The 21,033-nt window shown below is 48.0% G+C and overlaps 1 protein-coding gene across 1 annotated transcript; it reads left to right on the top strand.

Moving 5' to 3' along the window:
* The first annotated feature begins 6,550 nt into the window (after window positions 1–6,550).
* Window positions 6,551–19,931, top strand: NRIP3 (nuclear receptor interacting protein 3). Its single transcript, XM_032188973.1, has 7 exons — window positions 6,551–6,913; window positions 13,747–13,926; window positions 14,719–14,801; window positions 16,671–16,810; window positions 17,286–17,338; window positions 17,438–17,535; window positions 18,587–19,931. Exons 1-7 carry the CDS (start codon window positions 6,740–6,742, stop codon window positions 18,600–18,602), a joined length of 744 nt encoding a protein of 247 aa, XP_032044864.1. The 5' UTR covers window positions 6,551–6,739; the 3' UTR covers window positions 18,603–19,931.
* Window positions 19,932–21,033: the final 1,102 nt, after the last annotated feature.

The following is a 21,033-nucleotide window of genomic DNA, read 5'->3' as shown; positions in this document are numbered from 1 at the left end:
AAGATGAGGAAAATTCTCTAGTTGGGAAAAAAAGAAAAAGAGGAGAGCTTTTAAAAGATTTGCATAGCTCCTTTCAGGACTAAGCTCCCCCGTGTGGCTGGGAGCTTCCAAATAGCCTGTGCAAGTGTCCATGCCCGTACACTTCAGTGCTCATTCTAAATCAGTCGCCCAAAGACAAGAGATTTAAGGTCCCTTCTGCTATATGAGCTGCTATGCTTTTTGTATGATATTTCTATTTAGACCTCCTTTATCTACACACATCCACCAGGTCAAGTTTCAACAATGACTTCAGGCAAACACTTCCATAGCAACATTTATTTACTTTTTATCCTGCATTTCAAACCCATGAAGAGACAGGGTTATGGGGAGGATAACCCTAGATATAACAACCTTAGCTAGCAGGAAGCAAGGCACTTTTCAGATCACAATAGAAAATGAATTTGAGGTAATCTTCTCCTGGTCCATTGTGGTCACCTCCCCACCACGTCAGTTGTTTCTGAGAATAATATATTAGTTTGGAAAGAAAGAAAGAGGGAGAAAATGACAAACTGTTGTTCCATGTTTGCAGAAATCTATGGGTAAATATTTAAAACTTCTTGCTGCCAAGTTTGAATCCGTTTAGTAAACTACTTCCATTACTGTAGCTAGGCATAGATGCCGTTCTGGGGCGTCATGTATCTCCACTAATGTTCAAGGTGTTGACTCAAGGAAAAATTTGGCCAGCTGCCTTATGACTAATTAGCCACACAGATCTAAAAGCAAACACTGATCTAATAAGTTTCCCAGGGTAATGTATACATTAAGCACTGAAAAGGCTTCGCTTCAGTACCATTGCTCTAACAAACATCCCATGAGGTTTTGTGTGCATGCTGATATTTCATGTTCAAAGGAGTGAGTTTTCTCCATGCTGGGAAGGAGTTTTGCCCAGAGAGCCATCTGCTTGCAATCCCCCTTTAGCAAAGTATTTAAGCAGGTGCTTTAACTGCGTTGGTGGGTAGAAAATGGATTGCTGTATCAAAGTATTTAGACCAAGAATGGACTCCTTTGTGTCCACAACACACTGGCAGATTGCTAGCTGCTAGCATAACTGGGGCTTTGTAATGGCTGCTGTGCAGACCCCTTGTCCCTCAGGCTGAAGAAGGCAAGAAAACTGCTGACTGGGCAAGGACAATATGTGGGGGTGAAAAGAAGCCACATCTCTGTTGGGGAAAATTCTCTGCAGTTCCTGCTCGTGCAGCAGCTGTTTAGCAGCATCTTAGATACTGGGCTGTTTAGGTGTCAATGGCTAATGGCAGGGAAGCATCCCAGGGCTCCCTTGATGTGAGGAGTCCATAGCCCCTTTGTTAGGGGTGGCTGTGAATTCTGTCAAGAAGTCAGCAGAAGCAGACTCAGCAAAATAATGCAGCAGGCTCATGGGGAGGTTCGGTCCAGTCACTCCCCTTAGGTGCAGTCTGTAGCTCTGGTTGTTACAGGGTATTGTCAGGCCTTGCCTTGGCCAGGTGCTCTGCATGAAGAGACTAAATCTGGCTGTTGCATGACATCTCTGGTTGACTCTAGGATGAGCCAGGGAATCTTAAACACATTGCATGAACCCAGCTGTCAGCCGTTTTCACCTGCAACTGGAGATGCCTTTCCCTTCTGACGCTCGGTGCTGCAGGCAGACTGCCTGAGGCTTGAAAGCAGCAGGCTGCAGCACATGAGAGGGTCACCACAAAAGGTGTTGCTTCACTGTCTTCTGTGCTTTTCACCCTCCCAGGATTCCTGATGCTGCTGGGGAAAGCCTCATATGCTCCTGTGCCCACAATGGGTGCACAAAGCTGCTCTTGGGCTCTTGCAGCCTGCTTGTGGCAGGTGCCTCACTGTGCCACCCAGCGTGTCTCCTCCTGGCCCTCAGAGTCAGTGTCTTGTCCTGCCAGACCCTTCCTTTCAGGGAGGCTCCCAGCTGAATCTCAGATCTCAGCAGTTGCTGCCAGACCAGGACAGGGCTTGATGTGAAGAAGAGCAGCGCCCTCTTCCTCCCGTGCTTCAGAGTTCAGAAATCTCCTTGAGCAAATCTTCAGCAGTGACATTCCTGCGTGCCCTGGCTCTGCTGCTCCTTGGTCTCTGTGAGTCAGAGAAGGAGAGAGAATATCGTGTTTGTATGGTGTGAAATGACTTGCACAGGTTTAGCCTTGACAAGATCCCTCCTATATCTTTAATGACCTGAATATAAAATTTACGGCGTGGAAAGCCCCAGCAGCAGAGGAAGCCATCAGCACACAAGCTGCCTTTTGCAGGGCAGGAGGGGAAGTGAAATCCACTGAGATTTGGAAGTATGAATGATGTAGTTATGGTTGGCACTTTGAAATATATATGTAGCTTGCTTCAAAATAAATATTTGCAGTTCCACTCCAGCATATATGTGAGAGGGTGAGAGCTAGCATGTGTTGGTATTTCTTAAAACTAACCATTTTGAAAGTTTTGTGCTGGAATAATCTTATTGCACTGAACAGAGTTTAGTGTAATACATGCCAGGGAGAAGTGTCACCTGCCCTTCTACAGCCACCATTTCCTGCCCAGCTGCTCAGGTAGAGTTCCTGAAGAAAGCTGTGCAAGGGAGATTAAGGGAGAGAAAGAGATGAGAATGTGCTTTTGCTTGGAAGCTGCAGGTGAGGAAAGTTCTCTTGTGTTTTCAGCTCCATGAAAAACTTTGAAAGACACATTAGCCATACCTGCATCTAAACTTTTGATAAAAGGCAATTTTTAAGTCTCCAAATTATTCCAGTAATTTGTCTGAAAGTGCTAGAGCTGACCATTATATAGACTGCATTATTGGACAGCATAATTTATTTTTCTACAGTAATTATTGTGGCTTCCTTTTCTTGAGCCCTCCACAGTCTGTCTTCTGGAAATTCTTTCCTGTAGAGTTTTGTCTTTGTCCTGGGTTATATTATTATTATTATTTTTTTTTTTTTTTCTGGGATTCATGTCTGTTTTTCTGTTGCTGTTGAATTATACAGCTTTATCTGTTTCTTATTCTGAGTTTTCTGGGGCATCTCTGCATCTTTTCAGGATATGTTGGCAAGTACTAAAAATCACTTATTTTTAAGATAAGATGAGAGATCAGAAAAAAAAAAAAAAAGGTGGGGGGGGGGAGGACCAGGATTGACTGACCCACTTCCCGCTTTGCTGATTTGCTCTTTGTTTTCCATTGAGAGAGGAGATGAAATGAGGGTGTAAACAACCTCAGCAGCTCTTCTTTCCTTAGACTGGTTAGCCTGCACGCGTGACTGGGTAGTATGCCAATAAAGCATGGCTGTAAAGTGGGGTATAAAATTCCTGGTGTTTAGCTCAATGAGTTTACATCAAATGTAAAGCAAATTCTGTCTGCAGGCAGGAGCCATGCCGCTCCATCTTGCAGGGAGGCTGTTAGATGAGCTCCCCAGTCCTCTGCCCTGTCTTGGAGGGGGCTTGTGCTGCTGTTCAGCACCACCTTCTTGTGCCCCAGCGCCCATATTGAGAGGCCAGGAAGGGCAGCATTTCCTCATGCTTCCTCCTTGCAGCAGCTTTGGGTGCTGAGGACAAAAGCACCCCTGTCCTCGGCTTTGCTGGGCCAACAGATAGCTTGGGCATGGGGGAGGGCCTGTGAGGCAGCCTTGCCGGGAGCCTCTGGGGCCATCTGCCTTCAGCCTCCAGTGAGCTGTGGAAAACGGGCTCCCCAGTCAGTAGGATTGTACAGTAGGTATATTTATTCAGCGCTGGGCAACACGGGGGGTAGTCCCACCAAAGTCATGTGCACCTGACACAGCAACTTGCCTTGGTTATATGCAGCAAAGAGTTACATACGCATGGAGTTTCACAATATGCGTATACATATTCATAACCTGTCCCCGCTTCGTATTAAAATTAGTTCCAAGGAGTCATTTCCATAAACTCCTCCCATCTGGGTTTGCGCAGTGTATTCTGGTGGTGGTTGTTGGGGGTCGTAGGGATGAAGATCGATGACTCTTCCTCATCACTGCTAGTTGACCTCCTGTCTTTGCACAGACTCAGTTGCTCCTTGGCTCTTGTCCATCTGCAGGACCAGTTTCTACCAGTTTCTTAAGATAGGCTCACACTCTCATTAGGAGACTGACCTTGGGAAGGGGCCCATGGCTTCTTGCTGTAGTTAATTTGCACAATGCACCATAGTCAGCAAAGACACTAAGTAGCATCCTAGTTTAATGCCGTCAGCGCTCTATCAATACTTGATAAGATTCTCCTGACTCCCTCTCTCAGTCCCCCCTTTTCTAGAAAGTTAGTAAATTCTTTTGTTGTATTCTCCTAACTCCTCTCCCCAGCACGTGCTGCCTGCAGTGCATGCCGTCTGTCCATGCCGGCAGCGGTGAGTACCAGAGCTCGGTGGCAGAGCCATCCTGTCCTGGAAGGCAGGGCCAGCACCCCCAGCATGGAGGGGTTTTGCAGCCTTTTGAAGCCTTTTGCTGACATCAGCCTTGATGCTGTGTTGTGTAGAGATGTGTGCACGCTGTGCTGGAGTCGGGAAAGGGTAAGAAAGGCATTTTAGTCTGTTGGGCTTTTCTTGAGTGAGAGGCAATGGTCGTGTGCGGACCCGTCTCCAGTGAGCAGGATGAGCGTTTTCTGAGTGTGCTCTCCTTCAGAGACGTTGCACTGGGAGGGAGCCATCAATACCCCTGGCTAATCTGTTGCAAGCGAATAACCAACTCAGGAGTTAGCCACTGTTTTCAAGGTATCCAAACTAAACGACTATTGTACTGTGGATCTTAAGTAGTGTGGGCAGATGATACGCTGCTGCTCCAACTTTCCTCTTCCCCATGATTAAAAATCAGGATGGGAATTAGAACCTTTATCTTGCTTATTACCCTTAAGTACAGGGCAGGTTTTTTTTTCTTATCTTTTGGTATCAGGTGCATTTATAACACACAGTGAAAGTGAAATTGTGTGATTCAGACAAAATGCTTGTCTGCTAAATGAATACCCAGCCTGTGGTCTTGGAGCTGTAGTGCGTGGGTTGCTTTAAATGCTCCACCTGCTCTTGCAGCTTTACTCTTCTTGCCATAAACCAGAGCTGATGGGGCATTTGCTGGTAAACCAGGCAGAGTGCCACTCCACCAGGGAGCTTTTATATTACAGTCACCACCTGGTTTCAGTGGAAGTCCTTTGGTTTTCTTGTGTGCTTCCTTCCTTTTGGGAGAGCTCAAATGTAGCCATGTATCTTTATTTAACCAGGTGAATAAGTGTCAAATAGTTCCCAAGGTGAAAAATAAGGTGCTTTTGTCCTCTCAGGCATGTTTGCTCATAGTGGAACAATGGTCCCGTTGCATAATGAACCAAGTCAGCACGGGAGAAAAAACTATATCCCCCTTCAATCTGTCAGCCTCATTATCCTGCTGCACACAGGCTGCTCAGTGAATGCTTGAGTTGGCTCACGCGTAATGGCCTTTTTGTGAGGCTGTGGAATAATGGGCTTGCATTTCAGTGCGTTTTGCACTCTCATCTGATTTTTCCTCTCTGCGAGGTCATGTGAGGAGGGGCTGAGCACAGCTGGGCCGGCCGTGGCTGCAGAGCTCAGGTGAAATGCCTGCCCGCAGCACGTGGCTGCTCTGGCATCAGCACAGCCCGGGTGGTGCTCACATCTGCCCTGCTCCAGGCATGGCTCTGCACCAGCACAGCTCCTGTGTGCCAGCCTGCGGGGCTGCTGGGTCCGGGCAGCGCTGTCAGTGCCCCCCCCTGCACGTTCTGCCAAACTGGCCGAATGTCGGTGGTGTCTGTGAGCAGCAAGTGTGAGCCTGGGCTGCATCAGCAGGGAGAGAAAAGACACCATCAGGAGCTGTGGTTCCTCCTCAGGGTTCCAAGTGCCCTGGGAATCAGGCTTGACATAAATCCTGGGCTAAGCTCTGCTTTTCTTGTGCATGCTTGCTATCACATCAGAAGTGTCCTTTAGCTTAACAAAAACCAATCCCACGTGGGATGTTTCCGGAGCTGTGCTGTATCTCCTGAGACAGGGCTGTATTTAATCATGCGCCTTCTCTTTGCAACAAATAGCTCGAAAGGTTCACATGAATGTCTGCTTGCTGAGCTGCAGCGTCTGGGCCCTTCTGAAGAAAACACAATAAATTAAAATGTTTCTGGTGAAATCTTTCACCGTGCAGGACCACATTGGTATTGGGCAGCTGTCATCAGCTGGGCTGCTTCAAACACCAGCGTCAGGCCAAAAGGCTGTGCTCCAGAGCTGCGCTGGCTCTCAGGCTGCTGGCAGCCCTGTCAAAGCACTGGCAATCACTCTCTTTTCTGCCAGTGATGCTGCTGGGGGCTTTGAGAGCCACAGGTGTGTCTGAAGGCTGATGCCTGCCTGCCTTTTTCCTGGATCGAGCCCATTTAAATCAGACTGGCTCCGCTCGTAAGAGTCACCATGCAAGACGTTTCTTTGACCGAGATCGGTTCCTGGCACAGGAGCAGTGCCGGAGGCAGGCGCCTGCGGCTAATCTCCCTTTCAGGAGAGGCAGCGAGGAGGAGCGGTGCTCATTATTCCCTTAGAGTGTGCCTGAGCTCACCCGCGTTGTTTGTGCAACGCACTGCAATGAGCCTAACCCCTCCTTTACTACGCGGCGCTGGCTGGAGTACCTGCTGGTCTCCAAACGTCACGAGGCTCCGCTTATAAAGCACAGGCAGTGGATCTTCCCCCTGCTCTGTCCCTCCAAGAGGTGCATCTTTGAGAAGCAAGCTCTGCGCAGGCAGAAAGATGTTTTATTCAGGTATTCTGACAGAGCCGAGTAGAAAAGAAGTGGAGATAAGGGAAGCTGCGTCTCTCCGCCAGCAGAGGAGGATGAAGCAGGCGGTTCAGTTTATTCACAAGGATTCTGCAGATCTCCTTCCTCTGGATGGGCTGAAGAAGCTGGGGACTTCGAAAGACACTGTAAGGTTTATTGTGTTTACTCACAGCACATAATGAGATTTAAGAATCTGATAGGGCAGTGTCTTTTTTTTTTTTTTTTTTTTTTTTTCATGTTATTTTACTGTTAAGAGAATGAGTTGGCTGCTTGAGGAATTAAGTAGAAATTGGTATAATAATGAGGCTTTTGTATGTAAAGGAAAGGAAGTGGAAATATGATGTTATGGATCACATGAGGTTGCTGTTTGCTAGTAGGTGCTTTCACATGTCTGGCACTTGGATCTAAGAGCTTTTTTTTCATTGATACAGATCTCAGAAAATTGGATACGGCTTTCTATATAAAAACCCTCTCAGAATCAGAGTAAACCAAAATGGCTTCATATAATACATACATATGTACACGTTTGTCTGGGATGCAGATGTGTGCGTAACGTGATCACAAAAGGTTCAGTGAAGTACAGCCAGCAGGACTTCACAATATAAAGCTGTCACGATTACGCTTTGATAAAGGCTTATGCATATGTGGTAATTTTTACGAAGAAACTTAATGCTAGGTTTTAAATACATACATATGTAATGAACCATGTGATTCTGCAGCTGACACATAATATCCTCCATTTCTAAGGCTGGAGAGCTCTTCTGAATAATGTGCACAAATGTTTGAGCTTTCTTTAATGGGAAAAAATACCTAAATGTAATAGAAAAAGTCCTAATGTAAGAAGAAAAGTCTAGAAAACATTCCTTACTGGGGAAATCTTTTCTTTATTTTTTCCCCTCAGTTTTTGCAAAATTCTTGCACCTTGTAAGATTTCATATTTACTTCTTTCAATGGTTGATATAGGTTGAAAAATATTAATCTTTATTTTTAGTGAGTTAATTGTATTCTGTCACAGCCTTCCTGCTCAGCTGGCTTAGGGTCAGCTTCGTCTGGGTGAGATGAGTGGAACGAGCTTGCCGTTCTCTGCATTGTGCACAAAAATGATTATTTTTTTTTAACATCCCAAACGTTTTGCAGTTTTAGGCAGCCACGTCTCTCGGCTGGGGAAAGGCTTGGAAGGAGCTTTGCTAAGTCACCATCGAACTGTGGTTATCTGTTAGGGAGCTACAAAGTGACTTTCAGAGCATGCTGGCGTGGTTATCGCTGTGATCTGCAGAGACCAAATAACTTGGCGTGGCAGAAAACCAGGGGTTTCCCCTCTGACCCGGTGAGGGAGACAACAGGTAGCAGAGCCAGGGGTGCTGAGAGCTGAAGTGTCTTTTCCCACAGCATTGAGGGCCGGGCTGTGGGCAGAGCACGGGGCTCCTCACTCCCCTGGGCACTGAGATGTCATCTGAGGCTTTGTCCTCACTCCCATGCCAGTGGCATCTGCACATGCAGCATCGTTGCCTGCTGCTCCCCCGGCAGCAGGAAGGAGGGGTCCCACAGGGGTCCCTCTGTGGGGCTGTGCCCGACCCCATGCATGGCTTCTTGCCCCAGCTCATGTGGTGCCGTGTGGCTGGGGATGGACTGCTGGTGGTGTGTGAGCAGCACCAGGGCTGCACCTGTTTGCTGGTGCTAGCAGGAATCATCTTTTGGTCACCTTTTTGGCTTGCTGGCACTAGCAGGGATCATCTTTGGTCCCCGGGAGGAGCAGGAGGTTGCACGTCTCCGAGACTGGGGAAGCACAACAGCCTCTGAAACACGTCGTGCTCTGGCGCTGCTTTGGGCAGGTGGGACTCCCACCTCAGCACAGCCTTGAACAGCACAGGTAGGAGGCCCAGGGCATCAGGGGTCCTTGCTCAGGACACCTGCACGTCCTTCTTTTCAAAAAACCACACATCTCCCAACAAAGCAGCGTCCTTTCATGTTTAAAACTGCGTGACAGCTGTGCTGACGTAGGTGGAAGAGCATTTGATGCGACTGACATTATTAATGCAGGGTTTCCTGCAGGGGTTTTCCATCAGCCTCGGCAGGAGAAAAGAGGAGATAATGGCTCCTCAGGTTTGGGGATGGGTGGTGAGGACAAAACCTGTCTCCAGGGTGACTGCTTTCAGTGGCAGCTGGCGGTGACTCCTCTTGTTTCAGGGATAAATCCTTTTCCTTTTGGCTGCATCCCGGGCTGGGCCCCCCGGTGGTGCTGTGCGTGTAGAGGGGGGCACATCGCCTGGGCGCCTCCAGCTGCTGTGCTCCCACTCTTTGGAAGCCTGTGCTCTCCTGGTGATGCCCTGCATGGGCAGGTTTGGTGTTCCCCAGTAAATACTTGTTGTAATCATCCGTATTAAGCCCCGTATGTTTTAGTATCTTACTCTGGTTTGAACCAAACTCTTCTAGCTCCTTTCTCCCTGTATGTATTTCATTTTATTTGTATGATACGAGACCAAACCATAGGTTAGCATGCTGGATTTGACAAACACACAGCTGGTTTATGACACATAACCCAGCTCATTTCTGCTCATAACACGCATGGTTATGAGCAGAAACTGGGTTTGTTTTGATGCTTTGCTATCAGCCACCTCTCCAAAGCTCAGGGGACTGGCACAAGGTGGTCAGTAGCTGGGATTTGGGCCTCCCAGTGCAGTACCCGTGAGCTGTTGCCTGAGGTGGACGGTGTGCTGCCTGCCACCAGATCCTCCATGTGCTCAGCATTGCTCTCACCAGCTCGTACTGCATTTTCCACCAAGCAATGAAGGCTGACGATGAAGGCTTGGCTTCCAAAGCAGAGCGAGTTGCTGGGGATGGGTGGCCCAGCAACTCACAGCCTGGGACGAGGGAAAGGCAAGGAACACCAGAAGAAAATGATGGGAAGGAGAAGTTGCTTTTCTAGTATCTCGTGTAATTTATTTTGCTGCCACACCAGGCTGAGTTTTTCCTCACTGCCCTTTCAACATGTGTAGATTATTTACTGATTTACAGCCCATCTGCTTTTTGTCCAAGAGGCACTAGCTAATTCTGACGCAGGAGATTTCTGCTTTCCCACGGAGCTTAGCAGAAGCTGGCAGCTTCCTCCTCGCTTGGGGGGAAAGCACAGAGGCCGTCAGGCCCCAGGGCCAGGCACACAGATCTACCTGTGTGTGAGGCACGCGTCTGAGCCCCCCGATCATCAGCAGTGATCCAGTTGATTTCAAGTGTGGACACCATCATTCAGCTGACCCAGATAGTTGCCTTCTTTTAGGGAGAGCGGGGGCATGCGGGTGAGCAGAAGGCATCTCTTGTCCCATGACGTGATGCTCAAGAAGAGGCTGCTGATAGAATTTGAATGGGGGATGCAAAGAAGAGAGAGAATGTGGTTATTTCCTGGGAGGAGCTCTCTTGGTATTTTAAAACTTTATTTTTATTTTTTCCCCCAAACTATTTGGGCACAAAAGAGAGGGCAAACCTTGTGAGGTTGGTTATGGGCAGGGAGGAGCTGGCATCTGCCCTGACCTTCAGCTCTCACCTGAGGGAGACTGTTGTGACAGGTCTTGTTATCCCCTCATCTAGAAGCCAAAATAGTGAGAAACCTGCCAGGGAAATGCGTACTGGGAACTGCGGTGTGTACTTGTGTATCAATCAGAGAGGGACAGAGTGGACTGACTTATTTGTATTTTTGACAGACACCGGTAAATAGGTTCAGCAATACCTGATGTCTCCATTCATTTCTTCCAGTTTTCTACTCTGACTTTTTTAGAAGATTGTAGGTTTTTGCAAAGTTGCAGGGATGGAAATGGAGATATTTTATGGAGAAAAAAAAAAAAAAAAGGCTTGTTTGGAACTTCCATTCTTCTGAACGATAGCAGGAAATATTTTTTTTACTACTGCAATTTAATAGTAGGAAAGACTATTTTTTCCCCACTTTCATGGTGGTATGTAACATTTTATTCTCTTATAAAACTCTCATCAGGTTTGTGTGATGTGTAGAAAGACAGTACCCAATAACCTGGGTTACTGTGCACATCGGTCCTGGCTGCTCTGCCAACCTGAGCTGAGGAGAGAACACTGCTGGTTTCCAGATCTGTCGCTGAAGAGGTTTTCCCCATTTCCCTTCCATAAATGGTCTGCTTGCAGTTTTCCAGCAAAAACTGCGTTTGCACATGTCCCCTAGCACATTATCTGTTTACCAAGTATGTATCCATCACTTGAGTCATCTCTGTGACTAACATCCCTCACTCTGTTGCACACGAGAGTTGAGAAATACAAGCTAAAGCAAACTAATTAATAGTCTGAGACAGAATGGTGCTACAGGGAACCTTTCAACCCCCTTTTGCCGGATTATTTATGTACTGGAGCACGAGTAAGCAACATTTTCCAGCACACCTCTCCTCCCTCCCCCCCTGAAGGCAGGATGCGCTGCTGCTTCCAAAAGAACGAGCATTAGCAAGAGATGGTCCCATGTGGTTGGTAAATGTTTGCTGAATGCTAGGTATTTTTTTGTTATGGTTATGGATCCCATACAGGAGTCATAAAACCAGGGCCTGAGAAAACCCGTGCATGTAACTAATTAATGATCTGTAGGTGAACTTGTGAAATTTTTTTAGGTTGAAACCAAGGATAGATGACAGCCAAAATAGCAGTGATGTGTGCACTGGTGACTTATTCTTCTCCAGGGTGTCCCTTCAAAAGGCTTTGGCAGTGCAATTTAGGCCAGGCACATTGAGAGAGCATCCTGACTGTTCTGGTTTATGACCACATGAGTTCCTATCAGTCCTAGGTACAGTGGACCAGGGCTGGATGTGAGCTGGTGACCAGTTTATGATAGGCAGTCTTCCATCCAGCTGGGAACTTCATCTGTTTTTCTCCAGCCCCTGCCCCCATTTGTTGTTTGATGCCATGAAGCTTTAGTCCTCCCGATGTGTGTCTGTGTGGTGGGCAAACGTAAAGGATAACAAAGATGTGCCAGCTACTGTCTTGCATTGCTGCTTGGATGTGGAGCCTTCAAGGTGGAGATAGTGCTGATTGTGCACCTATTGCTCCCACCTCCTGTAAGAGAGTGCTTGCTTCTGAATCGATTTCTTCATCCCTCACCATGGGGTCTGTACCACTGATAGTGGAGCTAGTCTGCCTACCTGGCAGCTAGCTAAGCAGTACTGGCTCTTGCAGTTAGTCTTGTGGATCCTGTCAGGAGAGCAGTAGCTCACCAGTGCAGTGATGGATCTTTCTTTCTTTTTGTGCACGAAGGAGGTGGCATATTGTAGGATCTGATGTTTCCCTGTCACTGGGAGCACAGCCATGGTCTCTCCTTTGCACAGGATGTGCTCTCAAGTGTCAGACACAGCACCTGCAGCTGGAAATGATGATGAAATTATATTTCAAGTGACAAGTTGTATGCAGAAGAGCAGTGAAAAGTGTGGGAAAAAAGGAGACTACGTGTCCCTGTGGCCACGGCTATCTACAGCATATACCTGGTTTTGTCACTCACATCCAGCTGAACTGCCAGGGCTCTGCCCACAGCAGGATGTGAAGCACCAACGCCGCCTCAGTTATTTTAGGATGATGCCAAGTTGCATTAGCCTGCTGTAAGTGCTGTTATTTAACATGTCGTCCAGAATATTTGTAAAGATGAGGCATTGTGTGCGAGGCTGCGTGCTGGCTAGCTTGGAGGACTACAGCACGAAGTTTTCAAAATTATCCCAATCCCATCGAAATCCCTTCAGAACTAGGGGTTTGCTGTTCTAGATGCCTTTGCAGACACACGAGTGTATTTAATACGAATGCAAGAAATTCAAGAATGAGACAGTAAAAAGCTCTTACTGCAGACAAATTAGAATCACAAGAAAAGGTCGGGGGGCAGGGGGAAGCTTAGCCAGGCAGAGAAATGAGCAGATAATCAAGTAGAGTCATTTCACCTCCAGCAGCGTGTGTGCATCCGTCCATGACTAGCATTAAATATAAAAAGGCTTTTGGGAAAGCAGTCAGAGGAGATACTGAGAGGCAACGTGCTTCTCGCAGAGCAAATGGAAGTGACACGGAAAGCAAGAGGCAGCCATACGATGCACGGGGACTTGTAGGGGTGAACTTACCGCAGGCCGTGTTACCGCTGCCTCTCCTCTCCTTTCTCTCCCATGGCGTGACACCTAGGACTTGTCCCACTTACCTCAGCTGCTAAATAGAAACGTGCTGGGAAGAGAGACCCAGGGCAAAAGCCTTATTTTTGATCAAATTCTGATCCAAAGACCAGATCTAACACTAGGCAGCAAATTAAGCTCACTCCTTGCAGTTGTGCCTTGTTCACTCGCACATGTAAGAACCAACACACAAACACCCACATCATCTTTTCAAATTCTGGGTTGATCCATGCAAAGAACATGACCGGTGGAGATTGGACTCAGCTATTTTGCATATCAGCAACACCAGTGCTGAGCCAAGTATCAGCATGTGTTCATTCAGCACCTCCACAAGCCTTTTCCATACTTATCTAGTACACATAATTTTCCAATTGATTTTGTTACCTCTTAACTTCTCCCAGTTTTGCAGAATTCCTGATACTCTTATCAACAGATCACGACAATCAGAGTGGAAACAACACCTTGAAAAGCCTGATTTGTTTTTACTCCTATACGAAGTCAAATCCTGAATTTGGAAAAAGAAAGACGTGCCTCCAAAGTCTGCTTAATATTTTTGAAAAGGGTTATTCCCTCACCAATGCCAAGTAGTTCTCTTTAATCAAAGCCATGTTCAGAGCTAGCACAAGAACAAATGGGTGCAGCCTAGGACGAATGCATGCAGTCTGGAAATCAGGGGAAATTTTCTGATCACTGTGAGAGAAGACTTGGGGGCAGCCCTCCCGTGAGATCCATGCTGACCCAGAGGCACCGGAGGATCATGCAGCAGGCTGGCAGCGTGTGTCACTTTGGAGCTTTCCACTGACTTCACCCTGCTCTCTTTTTGTGTTCCCTTAAAGCAACCACACAATATCCTGCAGAGACGCTTAATGGAGACAAATTTATCAAAACTGCGAAGCAGCCGGGGCAGCTGGACTCCGAAGAGTGACATCTCAGCACAGACCAATAAGTTGAATCAGACCAAACTGGGCAGCTCCAGGAAAGTGGAGGATGAGGAGTTCATAGTGGTGAGCTGCCAGGTAATATTCCACAGCCTTCAGTTTTATTTGTTTTTTCCTCCAAATTTTATTTTTGACAGCCTCACGCGATGTTCTTGCTTTCCTTGTTTCTCGATTAGGGATGTTAGCTTAAGGCATTATTTTGACAAAACCCTGTTTAGTTCTAGAAGAGAAAAGCAGGCATTTTCAGCAGCGAAATAAAAACCTATTGCTATTTAGCAGCCATCTCCTCCTACGTGAGGAATGACAGCAGCTCTGCATCACCCGAGATTTGCAGCAGCCTTAGAGGCGGCTGCGTGCAGCTCATGGGTTGCCCAGGGCTGCACTGCTCCTGCCCTCACAGCCCTGGGGCTGCCATGGCATGAACACCCAAGCATCACAGAGAAAACTGGTCTGATGGATGCCTTCTCTTGGACGTCAGGCTGTAGAGAGTAGCAAGGCTGGGGGAGCACACTGAAATGCTCCAAATTTTTCTTGCTCCAAAGCACCCTCTTGCACCATACACCAGGTCTAGCAGCTATAGGGTGCCAAGGAGATGCCAAGGCCAGCGTCTGCAGCTGGAGCCCCTCAGTGCCCAGCACTGTGTTATTTCATAGCCCCAGCTTTCTCAAAAAGCAGTTTAACAGCTGGGATGGACAAGGTGATGTGCTAATGCTGGTGGTCCTGTGGGGCTTGTGCATGTGGTAGGGCGTGCCCTGAGACAGCTTGGAGGGGACAAGGAAGGTGTGGGCTGAGGTAACGAAACACCGGTGCTTCTGCATTCCTCCTTCCCCCCCCCACGTGTTGTCTCCCCTCTCTGCTTGCTCCTCACAGTGCGCTGGGAAGGAGCTGAAGGCCGTGGTGGACACGGGCTCGCAGCACAACCTGATGTCGTCCGCCTGCCTGGACAGGTTGGGGTAAGTGTGCTCTGGTGGGCTGGGCTCTGTCCTGCGGAAACGTGGTGCCTGGCAGTGCTTCCTGGGGCACGCTGTGAAGCAACGCAGCCTGCTTTATGGATTAGAACAGCGCATGTGGAGGGGCTTCATCCTGCAAGATATTACACTGGCTGCTCAACACGTCCTAGCTGTACACTGATGGCCTGTGACAGTCCCTATGCTGCCCATGTTACCCATGCTGGTCCTCTGCATTTTTATTTTTTTATTTTTTATTTTTTTTTTGCAGCACTTCTCAGCTTCAGAAACATGCCCAGGGACTGACCTGGCAGGCACCAGCAGGACTGCCTTTCCACCAGCTTCTTGCAGCTCCCTTGCTGTTTGTGTTTGCCGTGACAAAAGCTAAAGCCAGATTAACCAAGCAGCTTAAAAAACGGGGCTTTGATGCCCAGCCTGTTCTGCCTTCTCTGTGGTAGGCCCTGTGCAACAACAGGCACTGCTCCAGCACGTTTCACTTCAAAGCAGTCCAGTGCACGTGGCGATGATAAAACACGAGTTTTGTTTAAATTCAGCCCTGGAAAGCAGTGGGGAAGTGACTTACTGAGCGTGCTTGTTCCTGCTGGGGCTGAAGGGCCTGCTAGGATGCTGTGCCGAATGCTGCTGCCTGCAGGTCAGGCTTCGGGGCGCTGGGGTTGGGTTCCTGCTGCCTCGTCTGGGGTCTGGGCAGAATGCGTGTGCCTGAGGCACAGGCTTTTTAAAAACCTGTGTGTTGTCATTGTGCCTTTTGAGGTCTTTCTCTTGCCTTAAGGCTAGCTCTCAAGTCACTGCAGTGCAATAAATCCTCCTTGGGTGTAGAACTGAACAGCAAGGCTGTGCTTGGGGGCTTATGGAAGGGAAGAGAGACCCGAGCCTGCATGTCTTCCCTCCAGTCACTAGAGAAGCCGCTGGGAAATGCCTGCTCCAGAGCAGTTCTGGGGCAGAACAAGCCAGCTCAGGGTCAAGGAGCCAATAGACTTGATGTGCTCCTGACAGCATTTTCAAGGCCAGTCTCTTAGTAAAGAGTCAGAGGGGATCCAGATTGTTCTCTTTGTTGCCTCTCCTGGTCTTTGTACTTGTGCTGAATGATGTGGGCAATCCTAACCTCAGCACTGGCATCTCTGCCTCTTTGAATGGACAAAAATAAATGCAGCGTTTACCTGAGAGAGACGTTACTGTCTGGCTGCTTTTCCATTAGATTCTAGTTCGGTTTAAAGGACGCATTAAAGCTAAATAATTAATCAGCGTTGTCAGAATAGTTCTTGGAGCACAGACAGAAGAAATTACTGTACTTGAGATATTTGTGACACCTTTTTTTCTTTTCTTGGGCTGAATGTGATTTATATGTCACAGCTTCCTCTGAAGACAGCCAGCAGTAGTATCTGCTAATAAGCAAGCATTACACACATTGCCCTAGCTTTAAGGCATGGAGACAAAATGTTGTTATCTCAGCTGATGGAAGTCAACGTAGAGCATCACTTGCTTCCTCCAACACTAAATTAGAAGCAATTTTAGATCAGGAGCTTTCTAAGGCTTGGGGAAATGTTAAACAAAAGATTCCTCAGGTAAAAAGAACTCAGAAGCCGTGAGTTACATTCAGAGTTCGCTTCAAACAAGGCCTGACTCAACCCCATGGCTGCATCTTGGGATGGTGCTGTGAACTGAAGTGGGTATGAGCTGCAGACTACACACAGGACATTGCAGAAAACCTGCCAGGAAAGCAGCATCTGTTAGCAGCCGGATAACACGAACAAGCTAAGAGCACTTCAAGTCTGAGTACCCTTCAAACGCAGTTTGCTCCTCCCCAGATGGGCTGAACTGTGGCTGTTTCATGTCACAATTGTTTTCAACGTGCAGGTTAAAGGAGCATCTTGAAGCGCTTCCCAGTGAGGAGGAGGCAATTTCCTTACCACACAACCAGAGGGTCATCGGCCAAATTGCCCATCTGGTCCTGACGGTGGGAGCGGTCCGCGTGGAGTGCGCCGCGCTCGTCGTGGGTGAGTGCTCCGCTGGGAGTACCCTGAGGGAAAGCACGAGCCTTCAGGAAACACATTAAAATTCAAATAGAATTACTTCTGTTCTTGATAGTGTGTTACATTAACTCCTGGATTGATGCTCTGGGCTCAGTGCTTATGTGCAGAGCAGCCACAGCAAGTTGGAGCGAGGCTGGCCACGGACCTTGACCTCCCTGGCATGGGCCGTGCTCAGCCATTTGCCTGGGCAGTGAGTGCAGGAGGGAGAGAGGATCTGCTTGGCAGGGCTGTGCTGATAGCACCGAGCTTGCTCTCTGCCATGGGTCCATGTCTCCCCTGCCTGTCCTCGTTTACCTATGCTCCCCTCTGGAGTAATTCAACCCCTTTATAGACTGGGTTTTTTTTAGCAGAGCAGCTATCGAGGAAGGGTGTAGATACTTTACAGAAAGCCGTGGGAGATCATTTTGAATGTATAAATCCAAATGTTCCTATTTTTCAGAAGACAATGAGAAATCCTTCTCCTTTGGCCTGCAAACACTGAAATCCCTGAAGGTAAAAGTTTTCTAATAGGGCTTTTACCCATGCTGGAGAAGCTGGGACCACTGTGAATTGCAGCTTTCCCTCTTACATGAATACATTTATTCTTTACAGTGTGTCATAAACATGGAGAAGCACCAGCTTGTTCTGGGGAAGACAGACAGGGAAGAAATCCCGTTTGTGGACAGCTTCAGCACTGGAACAGGAGAGCAGTAAGTCTGCTGTGCAGCGGGGCAGCGTGGGGCTGTCCAGGCTGGCGGGCAGGGGGCAGGCAGACCCTTGCTGCAGGTGAGATGGAGCTCACCAGCACAAGCAGAAACTGTGTGTGTTGACTCGTAGAGTTTTGAAGCAGAGCCCCTGGATTTTTCAGAAGCCTTTTTCAGCTTCTGCTTTTTCTCTGGTAAATGTTGCACGGTAAGGGGGATGTCTGCAAAAATCATACTTAGGGAAATACCTCAGAAAATGTACTGAGGTCATTAGGAGGACTTCTTGAGCATTGCTTTTTGAGAGCATTCCCAAACAAACATTTTCCTGGAAAATATTTGCAAAGCAAGGCAAACAAATCCACATGACTATTTTACAAAGCGCGGGAGAGAGAGATCCTGCCTGGAGATAACTGTGTTGCCTCTTCCTGCTTTGACCTGGCTGCTGTTGCTTCTTCAGTTTTAAGTCCCCGCAGGAAGACAGTGCTGCCCGCTCTGGTACTTCCTTAATGCATGCAATAACTCCCTGATATGTCCTGGGGGCAAATGTTTGCTGACGTTAAACATTAAATACAGCTGACTGTATTTAACTATCTGGGCAGCGAGTGCACTGGGCATGTGCACACCAGGTTAGGGAGGCAGGGTACCAGTCGGGATTGCTATTACAGTTGGTATTTCCTGAGCAAAGGGGGTCCGGGGTGACCCAGGCACCAGGCACACGATGGGTGGGTGCAAATATGGGCACTGCTGGCTGGCTGGGCACCTCTCAGGTACCCCACAGCATGCTCCATGGGGACAGGAGCGCACGGGCAGCCCATGACACCCGCCGGCCGTGTTTGCAGCATGGCAGGGACGCGATGCCCTGCACGGCACCACAGGGAGGGAGCTGCAGGGTGAAACACGGGCTGTTTTCCCTCTCTCCTTTGAAATACAAATGAGTATGGCTTCTTGTAGCTCTGCCGCAACTGCAGCTATGAATTATTTCTTGCTACTGCATTCAAGGCTATTTTTTTTTTCCATGTAACAATTCCGATTAAATATATTTTCCTTCCTGTTTCAGCACTTTGGAGGCGTAAAGAGGAATTGAAATGCCGTCCCTCCACAAGAGCTCGACATCAAAGAGATTCCGTGCAGCTGTTCCAGACGAAACAGCAACGCACTGCTTTGAAAACATTTATACTAGGCTACAGCTTAAGTATAGCTACATGAAATCTGTTCAGTAGCCAGTAACTTAGAGATATTGTCATGTTTATCTATGGGGTTTGAGAAACAAATGTGTGCTTATTTTCTGGACTTTTCTATATAGTGTTCTCTTTATTACGAACAGTTGGGAAACCTTACGAATTTCTTCTGATGAGAAAAAACAATTTTTATAGTGGCCTCATAAGAGTAATTGTATTTAGCTGTGATTAGAGGCTATCAGAATGAAATTTTTATTAATGATTTTTCCAGAGGCTAAGCATTTATATTCACTTAATTGATACTGCCACATTCAAATGGCCATTACCAGGAAGTTACTCATAGTAAAATAACAACGCTAATATCGGCCATGAATTATAGTTCATCCTGTTAGCCATAGTATTGTTGCTGTGTAATTGAGGACGCAATGGCTGGTTTGATGAGAAAGAGCAATTAGAGAATTATTCATGGGTTAGGCTCCCCCTCGGGCGGCGTGGCGCGGGCTCCCGGGCTGACCCCTGCAGCCGTGCCAGGGCTCACCCTCTCCAGGGAAGTCCCCAGAGGGCTCTTGGCTGTCTCCCTAGAGGGAACAGGCAGGGAAATTACTCACTGTATTGTGCCAAAAAGAAACAAATGAGCGCACAACGGTATTTTCGGGTACGAGAGCAGACGCAGAGCCTCACTGCGAATCACGTGCCCTCAAAGCACCCTTGCTTTTCCCCTGCTGCTGTGACTGGTGCCTCAGCTCAGCCTGCATCTCCAGCTTGTGACCCACAGCACCAGCAGCACCGGGGCTCCGTACCCGTGTGGGGGTTGGACTCCGGTTGTACTTTAGTGGTGCTGTCAGGAATGCCACAATTTTTTTACCTATTTCCAAATCACCAGGGATTGAAAGTACAACACTAACCTTGTCCACCCTCAGGGCAAGTGGGAATGTTCACTGGGATCAGCACCTCGTTTGGCATTGCTATCCTGGAGCAGCGAGGTTGCTGCTTCACATGCTGCTTGCTTGCAGGCCAGAACAAACGTATGGAACTGCGTGGAGGAACCTGACCTTGTACAAAAGCAGCTTTCTAGATTTTTAAAAGCTAATTGGAATTAATTAGTCATCTGCTGAAGGGGCATCTTTGAAATTCAGAGTAATACCCTTGTGACATTCTGTACCCACTGATTTGGAATCACAGAATTGAAGGGGTTGGAAGGGACCTCCAGAGACCATCGGGTCCAACCCCCTGCCAAAGCAGTTCCCTACAGCAGGCTGCCCAGGTAGGCGTCCAGACGGGCCTTGAATATCTCCAGAGAAGGAGACCCCACAACCTCCCTGGGCAGCCTGTCCCAGTGCTCCGTCACCCTCACCGTGAAGAAGTTCTTTCGCATGTTGGTGCCGAACTGCCTGGGCTCCACTGTGTGGCCATTGCCCCTTGTCCTGTCCCCACAAACCACTGAAAAGAGGTTGGCCAAATCCCTCTGTCTCCCACACTTCAGATATTTGTAAACATTGATGAGATCCCTTCTCAGTCTTCTCCAGGCTGAACAGCCCCAGATCTTTCAGCCTTTCCTCATAGGGAAGATGCTCCAGGTCCCGTATCATCTTTGTGGCCCTCTGCCTGACTCTCTCCAGGATATCCCTGTCTTTTTTGTACCGGGGAGCCCAGAACTGGACACAGGACTCCAGGTGAGGCCTGACCAGGGCAGAGTAGAGGGGGAGGATCACCTCCCTTGACCTGCTGGCCACGCTCCTTTTAATGCACACCAGGATCCCACTGGCCCTCTTGGCCACGAGGGCACGCTGCTAGCTTATGATGCCAGCTGGCAACCCCGTATCAGCCAGGTTTGCGATAGCCAGCGGTGGGAGAGCAGCTCCTGCAGTGTGTGCCTGAGCAGGGACAGGGTCCGGAGCCCGGCCTGTGTGCCAGTTCCAGCCCATGCTCAGTACCGCAGCTGGTGCCTGCAATGGTATCAAAGCTGGAGCTTTATTTCCTGCAGCGGGCTTGAACCTCTTTGCGATAATGAGTATTACTATCACATCTGGAGCATTTGAGTTTTGAGCTCTTTTCTATTTTGGTGTTAAGTTTCAGTGCTTTCTCTACATATAGTATTTTATATAACACAGCTGTATGTATATACATACAGGGTTGAGCTGCCTACAGCAGTCCCACTGACGTGTTGTAGAGAGATTTCACTAAATATGAAATATATTTGATTATTTTATAAGCTATGAGTTTGGTATTTTGGTACTTCTTTCTGTGCTCATTGCTGTGCTAAATGTCAAATTAAATCTAAATAAAGTTTAATTGTTATTGCTGTTTATTTCCTTGTATCCTGGAT

This window comes from Aythya fuligula, chromosome 5 (assembly GCF_009819795.1).
Source record: "Aythya fuligula isolate bAytFul2 chromosome 5, bAytFul2.pri, whole genome shotgun sequence".
Taxonomy (NCBI): Eukaryota; Metazoa; Chordata; class Aves; order Anseriformes; family Anatidae; genus Aythya; species Aythya fuligula.
This window is presented reverse-complemented; position numbering and strand designations above follow the sequence as displayed.

Bases quoted from the DNA above. Each gene is read 5' to 3' on its own strand.
- NRIP3 (XM_032188973.1), top strand. From the start codon at position 6,740: ATGTTTTATTCAGGTATTCTGACAGAGCCGAGTAGAAAAGAAGTGGAG. The intron at 6,914-13,746 runs GTAAGGTTTATT...GTTCCCTTAAAG, and splicing joins TGGGGACTTCGAAAGACACT to CAACCACACAATATCCTGCA. The intron at 13,927-14,718 runs GTAATATTCCAC...TGCTCCTCACAG, and splicing joins TCATAGTGGTGAGCTGCCAG to TGCGCTGGGAAGGAGCTGAA.